Source organism: Anolis sagrei, chromosome 1, assembly GCF_037176765.1.
Source record: "Anolis sagrei isolate rAnoSag1 chromosome 1, rAnoSag1.mat, whole genome shotgun sequence".
NCBI lineage: Eukaryota > Metazoa > Chordata > Lepidosauria > Squamata > Dactyloidae > Anolis > Anolis sagrei.
Window position 1 is genome coordinate 129,568,232 of NC_090021.1, and position 21,219 is coordinate 129,589,450.

A 21,219-nucleotide genomic window follows, 5' to 3' on the forward strand; every position below is an offset into this window, starting at 1 on the left:
ATTTTCCATCAGAGGAGCGGGGGTGGTAACGTGGTCCGACAACAAGAGTGTGTGCAAGTGTGTGAGAACATCTGCAATGGCTGACATGAGATTGTTATGTTTCCATTAATGCTATTAGGAATATAACTGGGTCTAAAAGTAGTTTCAGGCTGCCAATCAATATCTTTTTCCGCCTCGCTCCTTGTCCGCGACGGGGCGCCGCTGCCGAGCCACTCCTCTGCCACAGACCGCCCGCCGCCAAGTGTTGGTTTTGACCTTTAAAACCCACATGGTTTGTGTCCAAATTACTTCTAGGATCGCCTTCTTCTGCACAATCTGCCCCTTGGGATACTGAGGCCCTCTGAGGTGCAGCTACTCCAACCAGTCAGAACCTGTATGGCGACTGTCATGCAGAGGACCTTTTCATCGGCAGCCCCACAACTGTGGAATGACCTGCTGGTAGAGCTCCCGCAGCTAAATCAGTTGTCAGAATTTAAGACACAACTGCACATCTATCTCTTCTGTCAGGCCTACCCAGTCAATTTTTAACTATGAATTTTAAATATACATTCCATTTGCATTTTAATAGATGCGTTTGTATTGTATTTTAATTCAGCCACTATATATTTTAATGTACGCATTTTTGTAGTGGTGTGTTTTAATGTATGTATTTTATGGTGATGTGTTTTAACTGTGCTGTGCCCCACCTCAAGCCATGAGGAGAGGCGGGTAACAATTATTATTATTATTATTAGAATTAGAATTAGAATTAAAATTTGATATTGGATTTTGAAAAAAAGCAACTTTTTCTGATTGCTGAGTAGAGGAGGTGGGAGTACCCAACGGAAGAGTATTTTTGTTGGGGGTGAATCCAATGATATAGGGGTATATGTTAGTATGAGCTTGTGAATTTTAATTCCCTTCTTCAGATGTGAAATACACAAGAAGTTGGCTGATCATCCATCATTAAGCTGGTCTTCACATAACATTTCAAAATTGCTGGTTTAAGAATGTCTTGTCTCTGTTAATCCCTTGCTGTGCTGTGATAAGTAATTTGTCTTCTTAAAGAAACACAGCCTTTCCATTGATTTTTTTTAAATGTGTACTTATCATTAAATACGATCTGGTTTATATTAGAGCAACATTTACATATCTACTTAAAATGAGTGCCACAGAACATAGTGGGGCTTGTGTGTACGTGTCTTCAAGTCAAATCACATGTGTTTAATAGAGTTTTTAGGACCCCCCGGTGGTGCAATGGGTTAAACCCTTGTGCTGGCAGGACTGAAGACCCACAGGTCAGAGGTTTGAACCCGGGGAGAGTGTGGATGAGCTCCTTCTGTCAGCTCCAGCTCCCCATGTGGCGGGGATATGAGAGAAGCCTCCCACAAGGATGGTAAAACATCAAAACATCCGGGTGTCCCCCTGGGCAACATCCTTGCAGACAGCCAATTCTCTTACACCAGAAGTGACTTGCAGTTTCTCAAGTCGCTCCTGACACACACCAAAAATAGTTTTTACTGCTGTGTTTTGGTATAGGATTGCAGCTTCAACTGGATTACTTTATTAGTGTCTTCTTTAAATTAGTAGATAAAATCAATATAAATGGGTTGGTTCGTGTTAGAAAAGGAAGGCCAAGGAAATGCCCAAAGAATGAAAGTGCGGCATTTTCAGTATGACTAGAAAATAGGACAGATCTGGTTTATGTTTTTGGCAGTGAAAGGAGGAAAGAAGACAATGAAAGCAATGCATGAGGGCATAGTAAAATGCTGAGACTAAAAATAAAGCACCCATAGCTTTCAAAAATCAACCTGAGGCTGAAATACATGAGCCTTTTTTATTTGCAGGTGCTGAAAGGGGAGAGACAAGCCAAGAAAGCACTAAAGGGGAATGCTCTCCGTATAAAAGGACAAAGAAACACAAAAGGCGAGCCCCATTAAGGCATTTAAAAGCCTTACTTGCTCAGCGCTCAATTACCTCAGTGCCACAAAGGAAGCACTCCACTGAAATCACTGGAGGAAATGCTCATGTTTTGCTTTGTTGTTATTATTATTGTAGAATTTTAGGAAAAACTACAGATAGAGGGGAAATGGAAAGCCATGTTTTACACCACTGCGCTTATTAGCTTTGTGGAAAAACTCCAGCCTTTCCTCTCCATTTTGTTTGGTAATGAGTTAATTATTCAGTGTACAGACATACATAACCAGCAGGGGTTCGGTATGATTTAAATGCTAAAGGCATCTGGGGAGGGATAAAACAAAGCATGTGTACCATTGTCACCCATGACAGCTTGACAAGAATTTTGTTAGTCTCAAGGATATTCCATGTTGTAAATGTTGTAAAATGTCATTGCTCGGTTGTTTTTCTATGAATCTTAAACAGCTGAACACACGGAAAGCTATATCATTTCTCATATATTTTGAGTTTTGTGACAGTAGTATGAGCGTGGATTTTGTTTTGTTTGGTATGCAATTAAAGCTGTCATATTCTTGGAAAGGTTTCCATTTTTCAGCGGAGGTTTCTAATTTGTATTTGAAAGGCACAAAATATACAAGAGCCAGCATGGTGTACTGGTTTGAGTGTTGGATTGTGATTGAAGACCAGTGTTCAAATCCCTGCTCAGCCATGGAGACCCAGTGCATGACCTTGGACAGGTCACACCCTCTCAGCCCCAGTGGATGCAACTACAAGCCTCCTCTCAATAAATCTTGCCAAGAAAACCATGTGATAGATTTGCCTAGGTTTCTTCATCTTGGAAGCGACTTGAAGGCAAATAACAAGGTATGCACGATAGCTCCTTGCTATACATTCCTTCCAAGACTGGGCTGGTATATATTGTTTGTTGTTGTCTTCAAATTGTTTCTCATTTGTAGTATCCCTAAAGCAAAGCATATTGGTGACACACCTATTTAGATTTACATCATTTTGCAACATAGTAGTTCAGTTTTGCCAACAATTGGGAGATTAAACCAACTGTTTATAAGAGATACAGTCATACGTAGATATAAATTGTAATAATAAAATTATGGGGAAATATAAAAGCCCCCAGTGGAACAGTGGGTTAAACCACTGAGCTGTTGACTGAGAGGTCGGCAGTTTGAATCCAGGAAGCGGGTGAGCTCCTTCTGTTAGCCCCAGCTTCTGCCAACCTAGCAGTTCGAAAACATTCAAATGTGAGTAGATCAAAAGGTACCTCTTCTGCGGGAAGGTAACGGAGCTCCATGCATTCATGCTGGCCACATGACCTAGGAGGCATCTATGGATAACGCTGGCTCTTTGACTTAGAAATGGTGATGAGCACCACCCCACCGAATCAGACATGTCTAGATTTAATATTAAGGGGAAACCTTTTCCTTTTTATAAAATCTCATATAAAGTTTTTATTTATATATTTTAAATACATGATTTATTTATTTATATCACATAGACTCAGAGTTTTCTTGTTACATTTGTGCAACACACCTATATACTGCAGCTGACACATTAATGTGTCGCAACATAATATTTGGAATCTCTGCCCTATAGTGCAACTGTAGCAGGGTCTTCTTGACTGATTTGTTCAGAAATAGTCTGCCGCTGCCTTTTTGTGAGGCTGAGAGTGTGTGACTTATTCAGTGTCAGTGGGTTTCTATGATTGAGCAGGGATTCAAACCTTGGTCTCCTTGAATCCTAGGGTGCATCTACACTGGCAGGATTCAGCTGCCATGGCTCAATGCTATTGAATCTAGGGATTTGCTATCGACAGAGATGCCCTGGCAGTAAAAGTGATTTCAAACAGTAGTAATTCCATAATATAGATGTATCCTTTATGCAACACTCAAATCACCACATGTTTGGAAAATGTGAATCTCATAACAATTTGGGAAATGGGATTTATTGCCTTGAGGGCAGCCTTTCTGCCTGGCTTTTTTGGAAAGCATGACCTTGTTAGAAGTCACAACCTTTTGAAAAATGTCCACCAGCATTCATGCAAGGCAACTAGGTCTCTCAGCTGTTAAACAGGTGTACTTAGGTATGCCTTTGAACTGCTAGGGACAAAGATACAGTGTTCCCTCTCTCCTTCGTGGTTCGCTTACCACGGACTTGCTGTTTCACGGTTTTCCCTGCGCGTCCCTACTCCTCGCTTCCCCCCCCCCATCTCTCACTTCACCTTCTCTTTCCTCTCCTCTTTCTGCTCCCTCCCTCCCTCAGGCGCCCATGCCGCACTCCTCTGGCAAAAGGCAAGGCCATGAGGGCAACCCTCCGCCTGGTCTCTGTGCCCTTCCGAACTCGGAAAGGTGCAGTGGCCGGGCAGAAAGGCTGCCCTCAAGGCAAGGCTGTGTGGGCAGCCCTCCGCCTGGGGCCCCGCGCTCGTCCGAGCTCAGAAAAGCATGTGGGCTGGGTAGAACGGTGTGCCTTCTTCCCACGCACGCCTTTTCCTGAAAGCTCCTCCTCTTGCCACTCCACAGCCTTGTGGGACGAGCTGGAGGAGGAGCTGACCAGGAGTGCTAGCTTTTTGCCTGGCACAGGGGGTCGGCAGCCATTTTGGCGAGGGCGGGGCCAACCAAGGCAGCTTCGTGACCACCCGAAAATGGCCCAACGACCCCCCTGGGGGTCGCAACTCCCAGGTTGAGAACCGCTGGTCTAATAAGTTTCTAAAAATACTGTTCCTGCATTGAAATCTAAACTGTACTCACTGCTTCTGATGCGCACATACACACACTAATTTCTAAAAGTGTACAGATAGCTTCTACTCTCTCATCATGGCTTTTACTAACTGAAATGGAGTCTGAGTCTGAATATGCCTTGTTCTGATAACATGGTCTCCAGCCCCTCCCACAACAAAGAGATTAGGTAAAATTGCAAAACAATACACACATACAATACAGTAAGCAATTATATACGTAACAAATAACTAGCGGAGGCTTGAGAAGGTTGCTATTTCCAACACACATTGACTCTATCTGTTTAATACTTAAAAGGTATTCCAACCTAACTTTAAGGGACTTCCCTGACATGTACAAAATAGCCGCCACAGTTGATGGTACACTGGCAATACATCTTTTCACTCTCTTCATGACCAGATTAGTATTTGCCACTGCTTTAATAATTAAACCGCTGCTTTGCGCCTTAGAATGGCACTGTGTTTTATTTGGCACAGTTCCTCTCTAACTGTTGCAGGCTTGGCTTGTTTTACTATTCACGCTTAGAAGTAAGATCATTGCAGTGCCTTTTAATTTCCTTGAGAGGCTATTGATGAAGCTCTGGTAACTTGGGAATATAATGGTGATGCAGTCTTGGCGAAAAAGAATGCGCTGTTGAACGCTGCATTTGCTTAGTTGGACCACAGCGAGCTGTGACTTCTTCTTGGTCAGATGTGCCAACAAAAAAGAGTAAATAACTATAAAAATCAGATGAAAGCGTGTAAATGCTGGTTTTAAATTGGTGATCTGATTTGCTTGCTCCTTCAGTTGTGTGTAAATCCAGGTTTTATTAGAAATTTCAGTGTCACTTTAATACTAATGATCCTCTTGGCATTGGGCTATTAAGCTGATGCTAGCAATAAAAAAGAAATCAGCTTTGTGGAGCTGACAACTGTTGGGTTACTTTGGATTCTTTCCCCTCTCTTAAAGAAAAAAGACACAGAGGTAGACTCTGCTAACACAATGAGAAATCTATATATTCGGGTTGGGTGTGGGAAATCATAAGCTCAACAAATATCCCACTTATACAGAAAATAGAAAATAATAGAATTCAGCATATAATTGTATAAACTTGTTATACTATACTATTTCACAGTAATCACAAACAATATTATACGAGTTTTTGTACAATCACTCTGAAATGGTATCAACGCCGTGTCTTCTTATGCCGAGTTGAATATGAATCAGCCGCCCACGACCGGTTTCGGCCTTACTCCAGGCCTTTCTCTGGTGGTCTAAAATTATACATTAAGATTTGCTGCAAATATATATATTGAACATCATATACTGAAATACATTTAAAGATACTTGCAAAGTTATGAACTTAACACTTACTATACACATCAACATATGCTGCAAATATATCAATTGAACATCATGTGCTAAAACTCATTTGAAGGTACTTACAGAGTTATAAACTTGATACTTCTTCTCCTTAGAGATACAGGCTTTTTACTTAATGGGATCTAAACCAAAGAAACAAAGTGTGGCTGTAAACATTTGAAAGTAATGTATACTAAAAATGAATGTTTCGTCAAAATATCAACGTATTTTACAAAACAAGAGTGTACTTACATGATACTCTGCTGTGTGTTTGATTCTAATTGCGAGTATGAAAAAGGTCAGGGAGTTCCCTCAATTTAAAGGGGGAAGATGTACGTGAGATGTTACCTAGTATATTCATTTGTTTTCCATGTTTTCATTTTAATGTTTACCTGACCTGTCCTTATTGAACACTTATAAATATTAAATTTGACCTGAGTCTTTCTTTCTTTCTTTTTTACATTTATAGGCACTGGATGTTGATCGAACAGTCCTTTATAAAATGAAGAAATCCGTAAAAGCAATAAATATTTCTGGTTTAGGTATGTATAGTCTACTTACTGCTGGCCTATATTGCTCAGATAATGAAACTAACCAACCAACCAACCAGCCAACCATGTATTTGAAGACAAAGGCCTTTCAAGTACCATCTCTTGGGACACATCTACATTGACCACTTAATGCAGTTTAAAGGCAATTAGGCAGTGCGGTGTTTATATGATGCATGCCACAAACATTCAAAGCAACACACATTCAGAGCTATAAACTGGGATAAGCGAAGTTGAGTTATACACCAAAATAGAGCCCATCATTGTGCCTAAGTATAAAGTACATTGCATAGCAAAACCATTGAGGGATGGAAACTTTGGCAACATTGGAATTCCCCCAAGCCCATGAAGCCATGAATACTGCAAATCCTGGAAGTAGTTCGAGGCCAGCCTGTGTAGTGAGTGTAAACACCATCCAGGCCTCGAACCTGTTCAAAGACTTTACTTATAGTTATCTACCTACTGAAATCTCTTCTTTTCCTGCTGTTTTCACACTGGACTAAGTGGTCAATGTAGATGTGTCCTTGAAAATATTTCAGAAAGAAGTATGAAAAGTATGCTAATATGGATCCAGAATTTGTACAAGTTATTTTTTTGGACTGTCCAAAATTCCTGTGCTTACTCTTTGATTATTGAATTTACTTCTTACTGCTTTATATTCTTTAACATTGGTTAATTGGGTTTAGATAAATAATGTGGTGTGTTTATTTATTATGTCAGAAGTGAATTGAGAATACAGTTATAATTTACAGAAAAAACCACAAGTTTTTCTATAAACGTCCTTTGACCAGAAGCTGGCCACTTGGAGTGCCTGTGGTGTTGTTGTAAGGAGGTCCTCCATTGTGCATGTGGCAGGGCTCAGGCTGCATTGTAATAGGTGGTCTGTGGTTTCCTCTTCTTTGTGGCCCCATTTCTTAAGGTTGGCTCTCCATCTCGTGGTGCCAGAGCACAGTCTGTTCAGCGCCTTCCAAGTCGCCCACTCTTCTCTGTGCCCAGGGGGGAGTTTCTCATCTGGCATAATAATATGGTAAAATAACCTTTCCAAGTTCTGTGTAAAATGAAGATTTCTATTAAAAGGTCAGGGTAGAAATCAAGCTGTCCTCCAGGTGCTACTGCACTGAAACGCCATCATTCCTTTTCTGACTAATGCTATGGAGAATTTTGGTCTAACATCTAGAGGACTGTATAATTCCCATCTTTGAGCTAACTGGAAGCTTGTTACTTATGTACTAAATAAGGTGGATTTGGAATCCATGTTTCCATCATAACCTAGAAATTGCAAATGTCATTTGCCATTTGTTGGCTAACAGTGGCCTAAATTGAAAATCTAGTTTCAGAAAGATTAGATTGACTGTGAGGGCCTTATCACACCATTCCTGCATGATTTTGTTTGAAATTCATTCTAGCTATTCTTATGTAAGAGTAGCTTATTGTTGATGCCGTCCATTGCATCCTTGCCCCATTTGTAGTGCTGTTGGTGGCGCAGTGGGTTAAACCGCTGAGCTGCTGAACTTGCTGACCGATAGGTCGGTGGTTCAAATCCGGGGAGTGGGGTGATCTCCTGCTGTCAGCACCAGCTTCTGCCAACCTAGCAGTTTGAAAACATGCAAATGTGAGTAGGTATCAATAGGTACCGCTCCGGCAGGAAGGTAATGGCTCTCCATGCAGTCATGCTGGCCACATGAACTTGGAGGTGTCTACACACAACATTGGCTCTTCGGCTTAGAAGTGGAGATGAGCACCACCCTCCAGAGTTGGACTCGACTACACTTAATGTCAAGGGAAAACCTTTACCTTTACTGTCCTTTGCATGTTTTCCCCCCTCTACATTAATGGCATCGTTGCCAACTCCTGAACTCCACCCCCCGGTTTCATGTTCTCATCTAATTGGTAGATGTTCTGTGGTCCAAAGTATATAAACACACACAAAATAAATAAAAAGGGTAATACCACACCACACACAGAGAAGAAATGGCCTGTGGAAAGACAAAAATTAAAGGTGTTGGCAAGGAACTGCCCACTCTTTCACCACAATGGATTATTTATATATTAAATTGCGAGTGGCTGCCTTGGAGCAGGGAAACGGGATTGAAAACGTGGTTGTCAGGAAGGTTCCTTGCATCACTCCAACTGGTGACTTGGAATGACTGCCTAATGATTGAAAGTTGTTTTTTTTTTAAAAAAAAAACACTCTCAAACAAACCTGCTGCAAGATGAAATGACTAGCACAAATACTGTTGCATTCTCCCACCAGCACACTATTTAGGAAAAAAAATATACAACGTTCTGCTGGTATTCCCAAAATCTTGTGCTATTATAGTGATATCATGCGATAGCATTATAACAGTTTATAATTAAACAAATAACAAACAATTAAAACTCAAAGCAAAAAAAAAGAGGAGGTAAAGAAAGGTTTAAACGAGAAAAGTCTCTTCAACTCTATCTGAATGTTGGGTTTTCTGCTGGAAATTTCCTTGGGAATCCTCATGGGGAAAATGTGGGCACACGCACACTGCATCCTCTAATGCAGTGTGCTTGGTTGATTTTCATGTGATGTTGTGGTGTTGCAGGATCATCGAAAATCATTTTTTTCACATTGGAAGCTAAAAAATGGTATTCTAATTGGGTACAGATACTCCATAGCACATGCTTGCATGAATGATCCATTAGAGCAGTCTTTTGTCCTCTAGGTGTTTTGAACTTCAACTCCCAGAAATCTCAGCCAAGTTACGAGCCATAAGGAACTGTGGGAGCTGAAGTCCAAACGCCTGGAGGACCAAAGACTAAGAACCAGTGAGACTAATGCTTTGCTATAATTCTCTAATGCCATGGTGTGATAACGCCCTCAGTAAGGTTTACAACAGTATTGGTTTACTACTCAGTAACTGATTCAATTGGCTTATTCTAGCTGTGGCTAGCAGTTGGATTTAGGCCAGTGTTTTTGGCCTTGGTGCCCGTATAATCTCAAACCATGGGTAACATCAGGAAAGGAAGAGAGACAGGAAAGAGTAGCCTCATGCAGACAGAGCATTAAACTGGATTAGCGTTGAGCCTCAAGATCATCATCTGACCCTTTTCTTTTTTCGAGGTGGCTGAATGAAGGAGATTGCAAGCGTATCCTACTAGCAGATTGTCATTTAGCATTAAGACCAAACTCGAGACAGATTGTAGTTGATCTTAAACTGATGTTAAGTGGGGATCGTAGCTCTATAGCTCAGCCAGAGAGCATTTCCTTTGCATCCAGAAGATCCTAGGTACAGTCTTTTGCAGCATTTCTTAAATCATGGTGTACATTTGTTAGGAGAAGCAGTAGGGTGTCTGAAAAATCCCAGCTCTCATTCCAGTTCCTCAAAATGTTATGCCTGTTGTGGGAGATTTTGTCCGAGGTGACTTCTTTGAGCCATTGACTGGTATTGTACCAATCTTTTTCTAACGCTACTGATATATAAGTATCAAGCAGAGCATCACCTCCTGGAATTCTCTAGCCTGCATGGCCAGTAATCATGCTGGATAGGAGATTCTGCAATCTGAGTCCAAAAAAGTAAATTTCTAAGTTCTGAAGTCCAATCCACACTGGTGCCCTATATACACAGCAGCATGCTTCTTACATGCAGCTGAATATAAATTTTATGTGTGTTTACCAGTTGAAGGAGCCCCCAGTGGCGCAGTGGGTTAAACTGCTGAGCTGCTGAACGTGTTGACCGAAAGGCTGCAGGTTTGAATCCGGGGAGCGACGTGAGCTCCCGCTGTCAGCCCCAACTTCTGCCAACCTAGCAGTTGTGCAAGTGTAAGTAGATCAATAGGTACCGCTCCAGTGGGAAGATAACGGTGCTCCATGCAGTCATTCCGGACACATGACCTTGGAGGTATCAATGGACAACGCCGGCTCTTCGGCTTAGAAATGGAGATGAGCACCAACCCCCAGAGTCGGACACGACTAGACTTAATGTTGGGGGAAAACTTTTACTCTAAACCTTACCAGTTTAAAAGTTGGCCACTGGTGAATTCAGAGGGTGATGGTCAGAGAGAAGTGTGGGTTAAATTTGGAGGGCCAATAAAACACTATATTATGAGAAAAACATGAGATTTGTTATGTAATCCTAATGTGGATTTGTGAATATAGCTGTATCCTGTGGGAGGGAGATGTCAAGAAGTCAAGAGAAGGATCCTTATCTGCTCCATACCTGTTGATTCTTGCTTTTCCTTGGGCTATTTTAAATCTTCCTCACTCTCTTAAGACAGGTTCTACATCCACAGATAGGCCTGCCTGAGAAAAGATTAAATATTATTATCTCCCTGTTTATTTTTGGATAAATCCTGCCTGGTTGGGACATAACAAACATGAAATGATTTTTTGCAATCAATTAGCTAAAAAAAAACTGTCGCTGTTGGATATTAGCATTAAATCAGGATGTAGGGCAGTCATTAATGTAGCAATTATTAAGTACAGCAGATATGATCCATATCATGTTTAGGTCATCGGGTCGTATAGACATCATTTAATTATAAACAGAAAGTCAGAATCTGAGATGTGTTTGTAAAGTTGGTGCTAGCAGAGTGGGAAAAGTGTACCATTCAATTATAAATCCCTCAGGGCCAGAACATTTCCCATTTCTCACATTCACTATAATGTCGAAAATTTCATCTAAGTATAAAGGTTCTAAAAAATGGTCACTGCGGTTCAATGTGAGAAGAAAACATCTCCATATCCTGTTGGTGAATTTAATTACTGAAATTATAAAAAATTGGAATACAATTTCAAAAATTGTAGATTTCAGTCGGTAGAAGATGCAGATAACATATTGCTTTAAATGATAGCTGAAATACCCTTTCACTGCTGTTGATGTTTAAGACAATACATAAGAATCTTGTTGGGATGTTCCCCATTTTCCAAGGCTTGCTGTCACTGTGCCAAAGCCAATTTGGTTTGTTGTGACAGAATATTGTCACAACATATGAAGAAACTGCAAATTGAGATACCAAAGTTCTCAGCTGCTTCTGCATTTTTTTAATCTTTGAGACTAAAGAATGATTGGCAGGGGGTTGGACTGGATGGCCCACAAGGTCTCTTTCAACCTTATGATTCTATGATTGTATCTTCTGGTCACAGCCTTTGAACTTCATATCCCACTGCAGACTAGATGTGTGGTCCAGTGCTAATGCCCCTTTGGGAGAACAGTGTTGTTTTCCTGCCTAGCCTGACACTACTGCTTCCTTCAGGTAGTAACTTGCTAGTAACCCATTTGTGTGAGTTACTGAGACCACAAAGTAGGAAGAAGGTTGTTTATATTCATATGGTCATCTGTAAACTTACACAACTCATCTTCTCATGTCCTATTTCTTCTTAGATCCTTGGATGCTGCTCTTTGGCATCCCTGCAAAATGTGTTTTAGGTAGGAAGGAAGAGTATATGGTGCCAAGAAAACCATGTGCAGTATCTCTAGGGGGATCTGAACAGTGCACTGCACAGATAGATATACCATATATACCTGAATATAAGCCGAGTTTTTCAGCCCTTTCTTTAGGCTTATGTTCGAGTCAAAGTTGTTTATTATTTTACTGGGTTATTATTATTATTTTATTACATTTATTATTTTACCCTATTTACTATTAATATTATTTTTACATTATTTTACTCTATTATTATTATTATTATTGCATTTATTTTACTCCTCATTATTATTATTTCATTTATTATTTTTCTCTATTTATTATTGTTATTATTACATTTATTATTTTACTCTATTTTTATTATTACATTTATTATTTTACTCTATTATTGTTATTACATTTACATTATTTTCTCTTTTTATTACATTTACATTATTTACTCTCTTATTATTTTTATTACATTTATTATTTTACTCATTATTATTACATTTATTTTTTACTTTATTAGGATTGCATTTATTATTTTACTCTTTATTATTATTTCATTTATTATTTTATTCTATTTTTATTATTACATTTAGTATTTTACTCTATTATTATTGTTATTATTGTTATTACATTTACATTATTTCTCTCTTTTTATTACATTTATTTTTTACTTTATTATTATTATTACATTTATTATTTTACTCTTATTACTCTTATTATTCCATTTACATTATTTTACTCCTTTTTATTATTTTATTAGATTTATTATTTTACTCTATTATTATTGGGAGGATACGTAAGCACATTTTGTATTGAAGAAGCTTAGAATAATGGTTTAATCAGAATTGGATAGTTTTATATTAAATTACAGTTTTATGTAAATATTCAAAAACCTTTAACCTACTGATGCCTCAATTAATGTTATTTTATTGGTATTTATTTTTATTTTGAAACTTTCCGGTAGCTGCTTCATTTCCCATCCTTGGCTTATACTCGAGTCAATATGCTTTCCCATGTTTTTTTCTTAGTGGTAAAATAATTAGGTGCCTCGACTTATATTTGGATCGGCTTATACTTGAGTATATATAGTAACCCATTTGTGTGAGTTCATAGATAATCACTTGAAGGTATGCAACCTGTCCTTACATGGCCCATCCTGTATCTTCTACAGAGTGCTCACCAAAGGGCTGTATATGCTTATTGTGGTAATAGTACACTACATTCGATATTTATGTACAAGGCATTTATGTACAAGGAAAGGGGACACACATCAACAAACAAAGGAAAAGCAAAGAAACGAAAGATGTTATCTTTTAAAATTAAGCTCACTCTCTGGCTTGAAAGGTGCTGTGAATCAATGGTTGGCTGGTTTTCTTATTTTATATTGCAAGTTGCTAATTGGAACCTTTTCATATTTGCCATGCATGTTAATGATATCTTAATGCTCACATTTGTTTCAGCTTACTGTCTTTTTATCTGTTACGCGTTGTTACTGTCTGGTATATAACTCTGAATGTTTGAAATGATTAAAATGCAAATTAAAAAAAATCAAATGTGTTCAAATGCACAGCTAACACAATTGTAAGGAGAATCCTCCTTTTCCTTGAGCAGAGACCCTCCCTATTGCCAGCTACTGGAATTAACATAGTATTTGTTCTCTTTGAAGCTCATGTGGAAAATGAAGAACAATACACTCAAGCTTTGGAGAAATTTGGAGGAAACTGCGTCTGTAGGGATGATCCCGATTTAGGAACCGCGTTTTTAAAATTTTCTGTATTTACAAAGGAGTTGACGGCACTCTTCAAAAACTTGGTAGGAAATAATTTAGTCCTCCCTTAAAGTATATTATACATATTTGAAACTGAATGATGTAGCTTGAGCGTTCGGCTGAAATAAAACCATTTTTAATATCCCACAAAGTCCAGGACTTTGAGAGATGCTAAGCTTGGCTGTCCTATTAATTTTCACAGTAACCCTCTAGTGACATTTAAGGAAGTGCATTAGAATACATTTTGGCTAAGTGTGCGTTAAAAAATGAATAGTTGCTTCTGAAGCTTTGCTAGCTAAGCTTTAAGTCAGAAATGTGAATGCTTGCCATTGAAACCGGATTACAGTGGGGAAATGTTTCATGTGTGTATGTGTTATATACTGTAAATGCTTGTAAAGACAACTTGGTCATTTATGTTTCTCAAGGAGAGGCTTCCATCTGCTTATAATTGAGTTCTTTCTAAACATTGTGTAATATTAATTTCTGTCCTCGGACCAATACCTCTCATGGGGTTTGGGAACAAAAATGTGGGAGAGGACAAGCCAATTTGACCAGGATCCAAACTAAACAGTGGTCATCTTTTACTTATTTATATTCCACCCTTCTCATCCCGCAGGGTACTTAGGGTGGATTACAATGCACATATGCATGACAAACATTCAATGCCATTTAGACATACAACATATATAAACAGACACAACAACAACAAAACTTTATTTATATACCACTCTATCTCCCCAAGGGGGCTCAGAGTGGTTTCCAAATAGCATCAATACATACAGAGTAAACAACATAGGCATAAAATTAACAAAACAATATAAGCATAAAATTGACCCAATAGTACATATATATTAAAAGTAATCCTGCCTTTCTAAGCTCCTACCCAGAGGTTTGGAGGCTGGTGGCAATCTGCTTTTGCATTCCTCCACAGAGGCAATTTAACATTCCAGCTTTTCCGGCTTCATGAAGGTATGCTTAATTCCAGCCACAGGAGGAGCTGCCGCTTCACTGTCCACTTGTGACACTGAGTCCTTGATGGAGTACTACCTCATTCTTACGCACGCTACTGGAAGGTTTTATGGTGTCATAAATTAGTTAAATTAGCCTCCCCTCATAAAGCGGTATCTACATTTCCCACTTGACAGATGCAACTGTCTTTCGGGCTGCATAGGTTAGCAGCAAGCTAGACTATTAATGGACAGGAGCTCACTCCAACTTCAAACTCATGACCTCTTGGTCAGTAGTGATTTAATGCAGCTGGCGACTAACTAGCTGCGCCACAGGCCGGTCATGTTTATACTGAAGGTGGGAAAGAGAGCAGCAAAATGGCATTAGTAATGCCCTTCAGCAGCCCTAAAAAATCCCAATATTCCTACCAATTACAGCCAGTTCCCAAGTTACAAACAAGGTAGGTTCTGTAGGTTTGTTCTTAAGTTGAATTTTTATGGAAGTTGTAACAGGTACTTTTTAAAGTGTAAGCCCAGCCAAAGATAGATAGATAGATATAAAAGTTTTGAATCGCATAGGGAAGGGTCAACACCCCCATGGAGTTTGTTTTGCTGTCTCTGCCCCTGTTCAGAAGATTTCTCATCACTTTCTGTCCCTGTGATAACTGGATTTTGAAAATGTTGGCTTTTTGTGGAAACAAGGATTGGTGATAAAGCTCCAGCAGAGACACCTTTTTACCCATGATAACCCTATTCCAGGACTGAATTTCCCTTCGAAGGGGTAGATTTCTCTCACTTCCAGTTGACTCATTCTTAACTATGAGTCGTTTGTAACTCACCTGTACATAACATTTAGGGCCTCATGGGCAGGGTGACATTTCTCCCATTGTGGATATGTAATTGTCCAAATTCTTCAGCAGCTCAAAATTAAATGTTTCCCCATCAACACCCCATGTTTGGATATTTGACACTGTAATTGCTCATGGGAGACCAGCCTAATGTTGCTGCCTATATGAAGTTATTGATTGGAAAGGCCACAGTAGACCAAACGCCAGTCACAAAGTTAATATTGGCCTTACTGCACTTCATATCAACCGAATTAATCAATGTACTGGGTGCATTATCAAGTTACCTGCAGCCATGTGGCAATGAGTTCAAAGTATGGATCGGCTGGTTTGGTCTTTGTAGAAACTGTAAGGTAGAAATGGGCAACTATAGGAGACTAGAGGTCCATATTATCTTCTCAGAAAACTCATCCCCCCCCCCCCCCCAAGATTTATTTTAGCCATTTTGCAAGTGGGAGGACCATTTTAGGTTCAGGAGAAGGATTGAGTAACAAAATAATAAAAAGTTTTTGAAGCACATTACAGAATTAAATATATCATAGGGATTAAAATAAGAACATGTGACGATTTCTAGTTTTTCCTTATGGTTATTTTATCCAGTTGCGTTTTTTCTTCTTCCTTTTCCTGTTTTTGACTTCTGCAATTGATTTATTTCGTTGTTGTTTTGTTTTGTAATACGGAGAGGACTGTCCTACCTGCAAACAAACAGCACAGAACATGGGATTACATTGCTAAATTATAAACCCTAATTTTTTTTTCAAAATTTACTGATTTAAAAATAACGAGAGTTCCTAAATTTTGCAATTTCTGATGGAGGATCTTCTTGTTAAAATATTGCCTCTCTTTTCCCTTCCAAATCTTGTCCTCTTTTTTGTTTGCATGAATGAAAGTGGAGTTTTAAATACAGTCCTGCGTCCTGTTTGTATGTTATCAATTTGAAAACAGATACCTTGTGTTTTCCTTCCTTTCTCCCTCTGCTTTGCTGAGCTATAATTTCTGCGGCCTTTGTATTAGGCTATAACATTTCCTAACCATTTCTTGGATAAGAAAAGGCCTTTGCAATACCCATTTCATTGTTTGCTTTGATATTGATACAGGGGGCACTTTCCAGAAAAAGTAATTAAGCACGTTCCTTGGCAATGGACAGCAGTGTTCTGTGCCAAGGTTTCTGTTAGGCTATTTAGGACTGATCTTTGAACACAGTCGTTTCATTTACCTCCAGTTTTATTTAGGACAAGTGTATTATAACAGCCTCAGGTAATTTAAGAGTATTCTGTTTCTGTATAGATGTACAAGTCACATTCATTTAGCACTGATATAGTTATCCTTCAGTCATTCCATCAAGCTCACTGGCCAAGCAAGCTTATGCACACTATATATAACAATATGCCTGCACGTGTAACCATATGCACACTATGCTACACATGAGCCACATGGAATAAAACAAGAACTTGGAAATCTACTTTTCCCAAGCTCTGGACAATACAAAAGTTTAGTGGATGGAGCCGATCACATGCTCTTTTCCATCTGATCCTTCATACATCTGTAGCACATAGGCACATTGCACAATTATGATATGCTTACGTCATTATAGCATCTACATGTGGTGCAATGTACAAATAATAATAACACTTTATTTATATTCTGCCTTATCTCCCCGAGGGGACTCAGAGTGGATTCCAGCATATAAACCAGGGGTCCTCAAACTAAGGCCCGGGACCGGATGCGGCCCTCCAAGGTCATTTACCCGGCCCTCACTCAGGGTCGACCTAAGTCTGAAATGACTTGAAAGCACACAACAACAACAACAACAATTCTATCTCATCAGCCAAAAGCAGGCCCACACTTCCCATTGAAATACTAATAAGTTTGTATTTGTTAAAATTGTTCTTCATTTTAATTATTGTATTGTTTTAAAGTGTTTTTCATATAAAGATATGTGCAGTGTGCATAGGAATTCATTCATGTTCTGTTTTTCCAATTATAATCTGGCCCTCCAACAGTTTGAGGGACTGTGACCTAGCCCTCTGTTTAAAAAGTTTGTGGACCCCTGATATAAACAGACACAGGAAGACATCCAATGCCTTGATACAATGAAACACAAATACACAGACCAAGACAAAGGCTTCCTCTTTCATCTCCGGTTCTGGAGGCGGTGCTCATCTCCAGCTCTGGGGGAGGGGCTCGTCTCCATTTCCAAGCTGAGGAGCCTGCGTTTTCTGTAGATATCTCTTGGTCGTGTGGCCAGCATGACTGCATGGAGTGCCGGTTGACCTTCCTTCCAAGACAGTAGCTATTGATCTACTCACATTTATATGTTTTTAAACTGCTAGGTTGGCAGGAGGTGGGGCTAACAGCGGGACCTCACCCTGTCCCTCAGATTTGAACTGCCAACCTTCAGGTCACAAGTTCAGCAGCTCAATGGTTTAACCCATTGTGCCATCATAGCCCCTCAATGTCTCTGTGTGAGAGAGTGAGCATGAAACAGTAGGACATACTGTATAAAGATATGTATTTCCTTTTTTCTCTTCAGTAAATGCTTACAGTGACACTGGAGTCCTCAGTAATCATTGCAATTTCAACACCTTCCTTGTATTTTCAAAGGAAACCACAACATAGTTCAGGAAAGTGGGGAAGCTGTTCATGGCAAGTTTGAACTACTTCACTGAGAAGTAGACCGCAGAATGGTTGAGAGACAAAAAGCCAAGGAAAAAAGAAAAGGAGGTGTTACTGCTGCATTATTGTTGATTCACAGTTCTACAGTTCTACAAACGGAAGTGCTTTTTGCTAGTGCAAAACCACCACTGGCTAGACAAGCTATGCCTCCAACCCAGAAAAAGTTAGTTGCACTGAAAATTCCATTGAGATCAATAGGAAAACAATGAATTTTGAATCTCTTGCCCTGAACACAATTAACTTTCTCAGTTCACAAATTTATTTGAATACTTTATGTCATCATAGACCCTAAAGTGGCATATGTTGAGTTCCTAGATGGTCTCCCATCTAGGCATTATAATTAAGACAGATTAAAACAAAACCTACATACAAACATACAAAAAGCAAAACAACATCAGCAACAACAAAAGATGAAATATTATTTTTCTAAAATAATACTACTACATCTTAAACATTTACAGTAGACTCACTTTTTCAACCTTCGCTCATCCAACGTTCTGTATTATCCAATGCAGTCTGCCTCCCGCCCTGATCCACACCTGTTTCAATACATTGCAATGTTTTGGTGCTAAATTCATAAATACAGTAATTACTACATAACATTACCATGTATTGAACTGCTTTGTCTGTCGATTTACTGTAAAACATGATGTTTTGGTGCTTAATTTGTAAAATCATAACGTAATTTGATGTTTAATAGGCTTTTCCTTAATCCCTCCTTATTATCCAGCATTTTCGCTTATCCAATATTCTGCTGACTTGTTTATGTTGGATAAACGAGACTCTACTGTACTTACAGCAAGTTTTTGAAGTTTGCTTCCCCTTCTTGTCACAAAATGTAGGCAGGATTGATTTTTATCACTTACAAATGACTTTGAGCTATCCTAGCCTGTGTGACTTAGGGTGCCTCTCTACACTGTAAAACTAATGCAATTTGACACCACTCTAACTGCCCTGACTCAATGCTATGGGACCTTGGCAGTTGTAGTTTTACAAGGTCTGTCATCTCATCTGTCAAAGAGTGCTGGTTCCTCAACAAACTTCAGTTCCCAAAATGCAGTTTGATACCACGCTTAACTGCTCTGGCTTAGTGCTATGGGACCCAGGGAGGAGTTGTTTTACAAGGTCTGTCACCTTATCTGTCACAGAGTGCTGGTTCCTCACCAAATTTCAGTTTCCAGGATTCCGTAGCATTTTTTTTTATCATGTTAGAAGCAATTTGAGAATATACTGCAAGTCACTTCTGGTGTGAGAGAATTGGCGGTCTGCAAGGAAATTACCCAGAGACACCCAGATGTGTTAGCATCCTGTGGGAGGCTTCTCTCGTGTCCCAGCATGGGAAGCTGGGGCTGAAAGACAGAAGCTCACCCTGTCTCGCGGATTCAAACTGCTGACTTTCAGGTCTTCAGATTAGCAGTTCAGCTGGCACAAGGGTTTAACCCATTGCGCCACTGTGGTTCCCTTTACATTGAGCCATGGCAATTAAAGTGGTGTCAAACTGCATTCGTTCTACAGAGTAGACTCCCCTTTTTCAAAATCTTTGTTTCTGTCAAGCTTGAAAACTTACAGCAAAGACAGGTACTTAAGAGTAATATCAGATCTCATCAGCATAAAAAACCCCCGGTTTTAACCAATTGCAGTTATGTTACACCAAGTCTTTAGAAATTTTCTGAATGAAACTGTCTAGAGATCATTAGATAATTTTACTACATGAAAGAATGAGCTTGGTTTTGCTAAAATGGTAAATCTGTTCAAAAGCCTTGAATGCCTCTTCATATAAAAACCAATTCAGATGGAAAATTAGCAAGTTAAAGGAAAGAGTCACCTTCTACTTTTGTCTAAATTGGTGCACTCCAGAACAGATTTAGAGCTCAGCCAGAGGTATGCCTTCATCTTGATGCAGGGTGACATCAGCAGCCTCTCCTCTAAAAAGAGAGAGGAGAACTTGAATTTGAGGGCTTGCAAGGAAAGTGCTCGAGTTCTTATTTTTTTTGGTGATGTCACAACCACCTTAGTTTGCAGAATTAGTAAAATCCTCCTAGTGTAAATGGTGAGCAAAGACAAGTGTCTACCTATGTCAGGAGCCAGAACATTTTAAACATTCACACTTTTTCAGAGTTGTTTTTAATGCTACTTTAGACCTAGTATGTGATATTGTTTATTCGTTCAGTGGCTTTGGACTCTTCGTTACCTTATAATATGATGCGTACACCTTAACAGTACCTATATTGAAGTTGGGCTAAACAGGCTATGGTGATGCTGGATAAGCAGCATGCATCAGCTCACCTGTTTACTACTTATATAAAGTAGTAACATTTGTTTTGTAGAGGCAAACAAAGAGGAAGTGGGGCTGTTATTGCCAACATTCATTTTCCAGTTCCTGATGACTGCTAAAAAGGATCCTGCAACAATGGAGCTGACCAAATATGGTGATTTGGTGTTTTGTCAGGTTTGGTTTAAAGCTGTTCAGAGTCGAGCTTCCTTTGGAAATGCCTACTACTAGTATGGCTTCCTTCCTGCCTTCCTTTCCCTACTTACCTTGTTGGAAGCTGCCAGAGGAAAACTGCTTGCTAGAAAAGATCTAAATGGCATTTCCTTTTAAATGTGCAGAAAGCCACAGAAGGACATGTTGTCAAATATGATTCTCAACAGAATCACATGTCGGCCGGGAAATATTTTTTTTCTCTTTCTGTTATAATAAAATCCCACATCTGCTTTGAACTGGAGTATATGAAAGTGTGGACTCAGATAACCAAGATAAAAGCATATATTGTGGGATTTTCTGCCTTGGTATTCTGGCTTTCTTTTAAAACATATCATCGCAACAGGACCAGTCCTATGTATTAGGGAATTCTTGTTTGTTGTTGTGAGTTTTCTGGGCTGTATGGCCATGTACAGTGGCCCTTATTTCTCATGCCAGTAAGGTAATGCTCAAGATCCTGCAAGGAAGACTCAAGAAATACATGGAGCGAGAGTTGCCAGATATACAAGCTGGGTTTAGAAAAAGCAGAGGAATGAGAGACCAAATTGCCAATATCCGCTGGATAATGGAGGAAGGCGGAGAATTTAAGA

At 39.4% G+C, this 21,219-nt stretch overlaps 1 protein-coding gene across 3 annotated transcripts in view; it reads left to right on the plus strand.

Annotated features, from left to right (window-relative positions):
* ASAP2 (ArfGAP with SH3 domain, ankyrin repeat and PH domain 2) overlaps window positions 1–21,219 on the plus strand; it is a 136,764-nt gene that overhangs the window by 38,284 nt on the left and 77,261 nt on the right. For all 3 annotated transcript variants that reach the window (XM_060787840.2, XM_060787853.2, XM_067468546.1), the window contains exons 2-3: window positions 6,454–6,526; window positions 13,578–13,723. In XM_060787840.2, coding sequence (XP_060643823.1) covers window positions 6,454–6,526; window positions 13,578–13,723 — 219 coding nt within the window. The remainder of the gene's footprint in view (window positions 1–6,453; window positions 6,527–13,577; window positions 13,724–21,219) is intronic.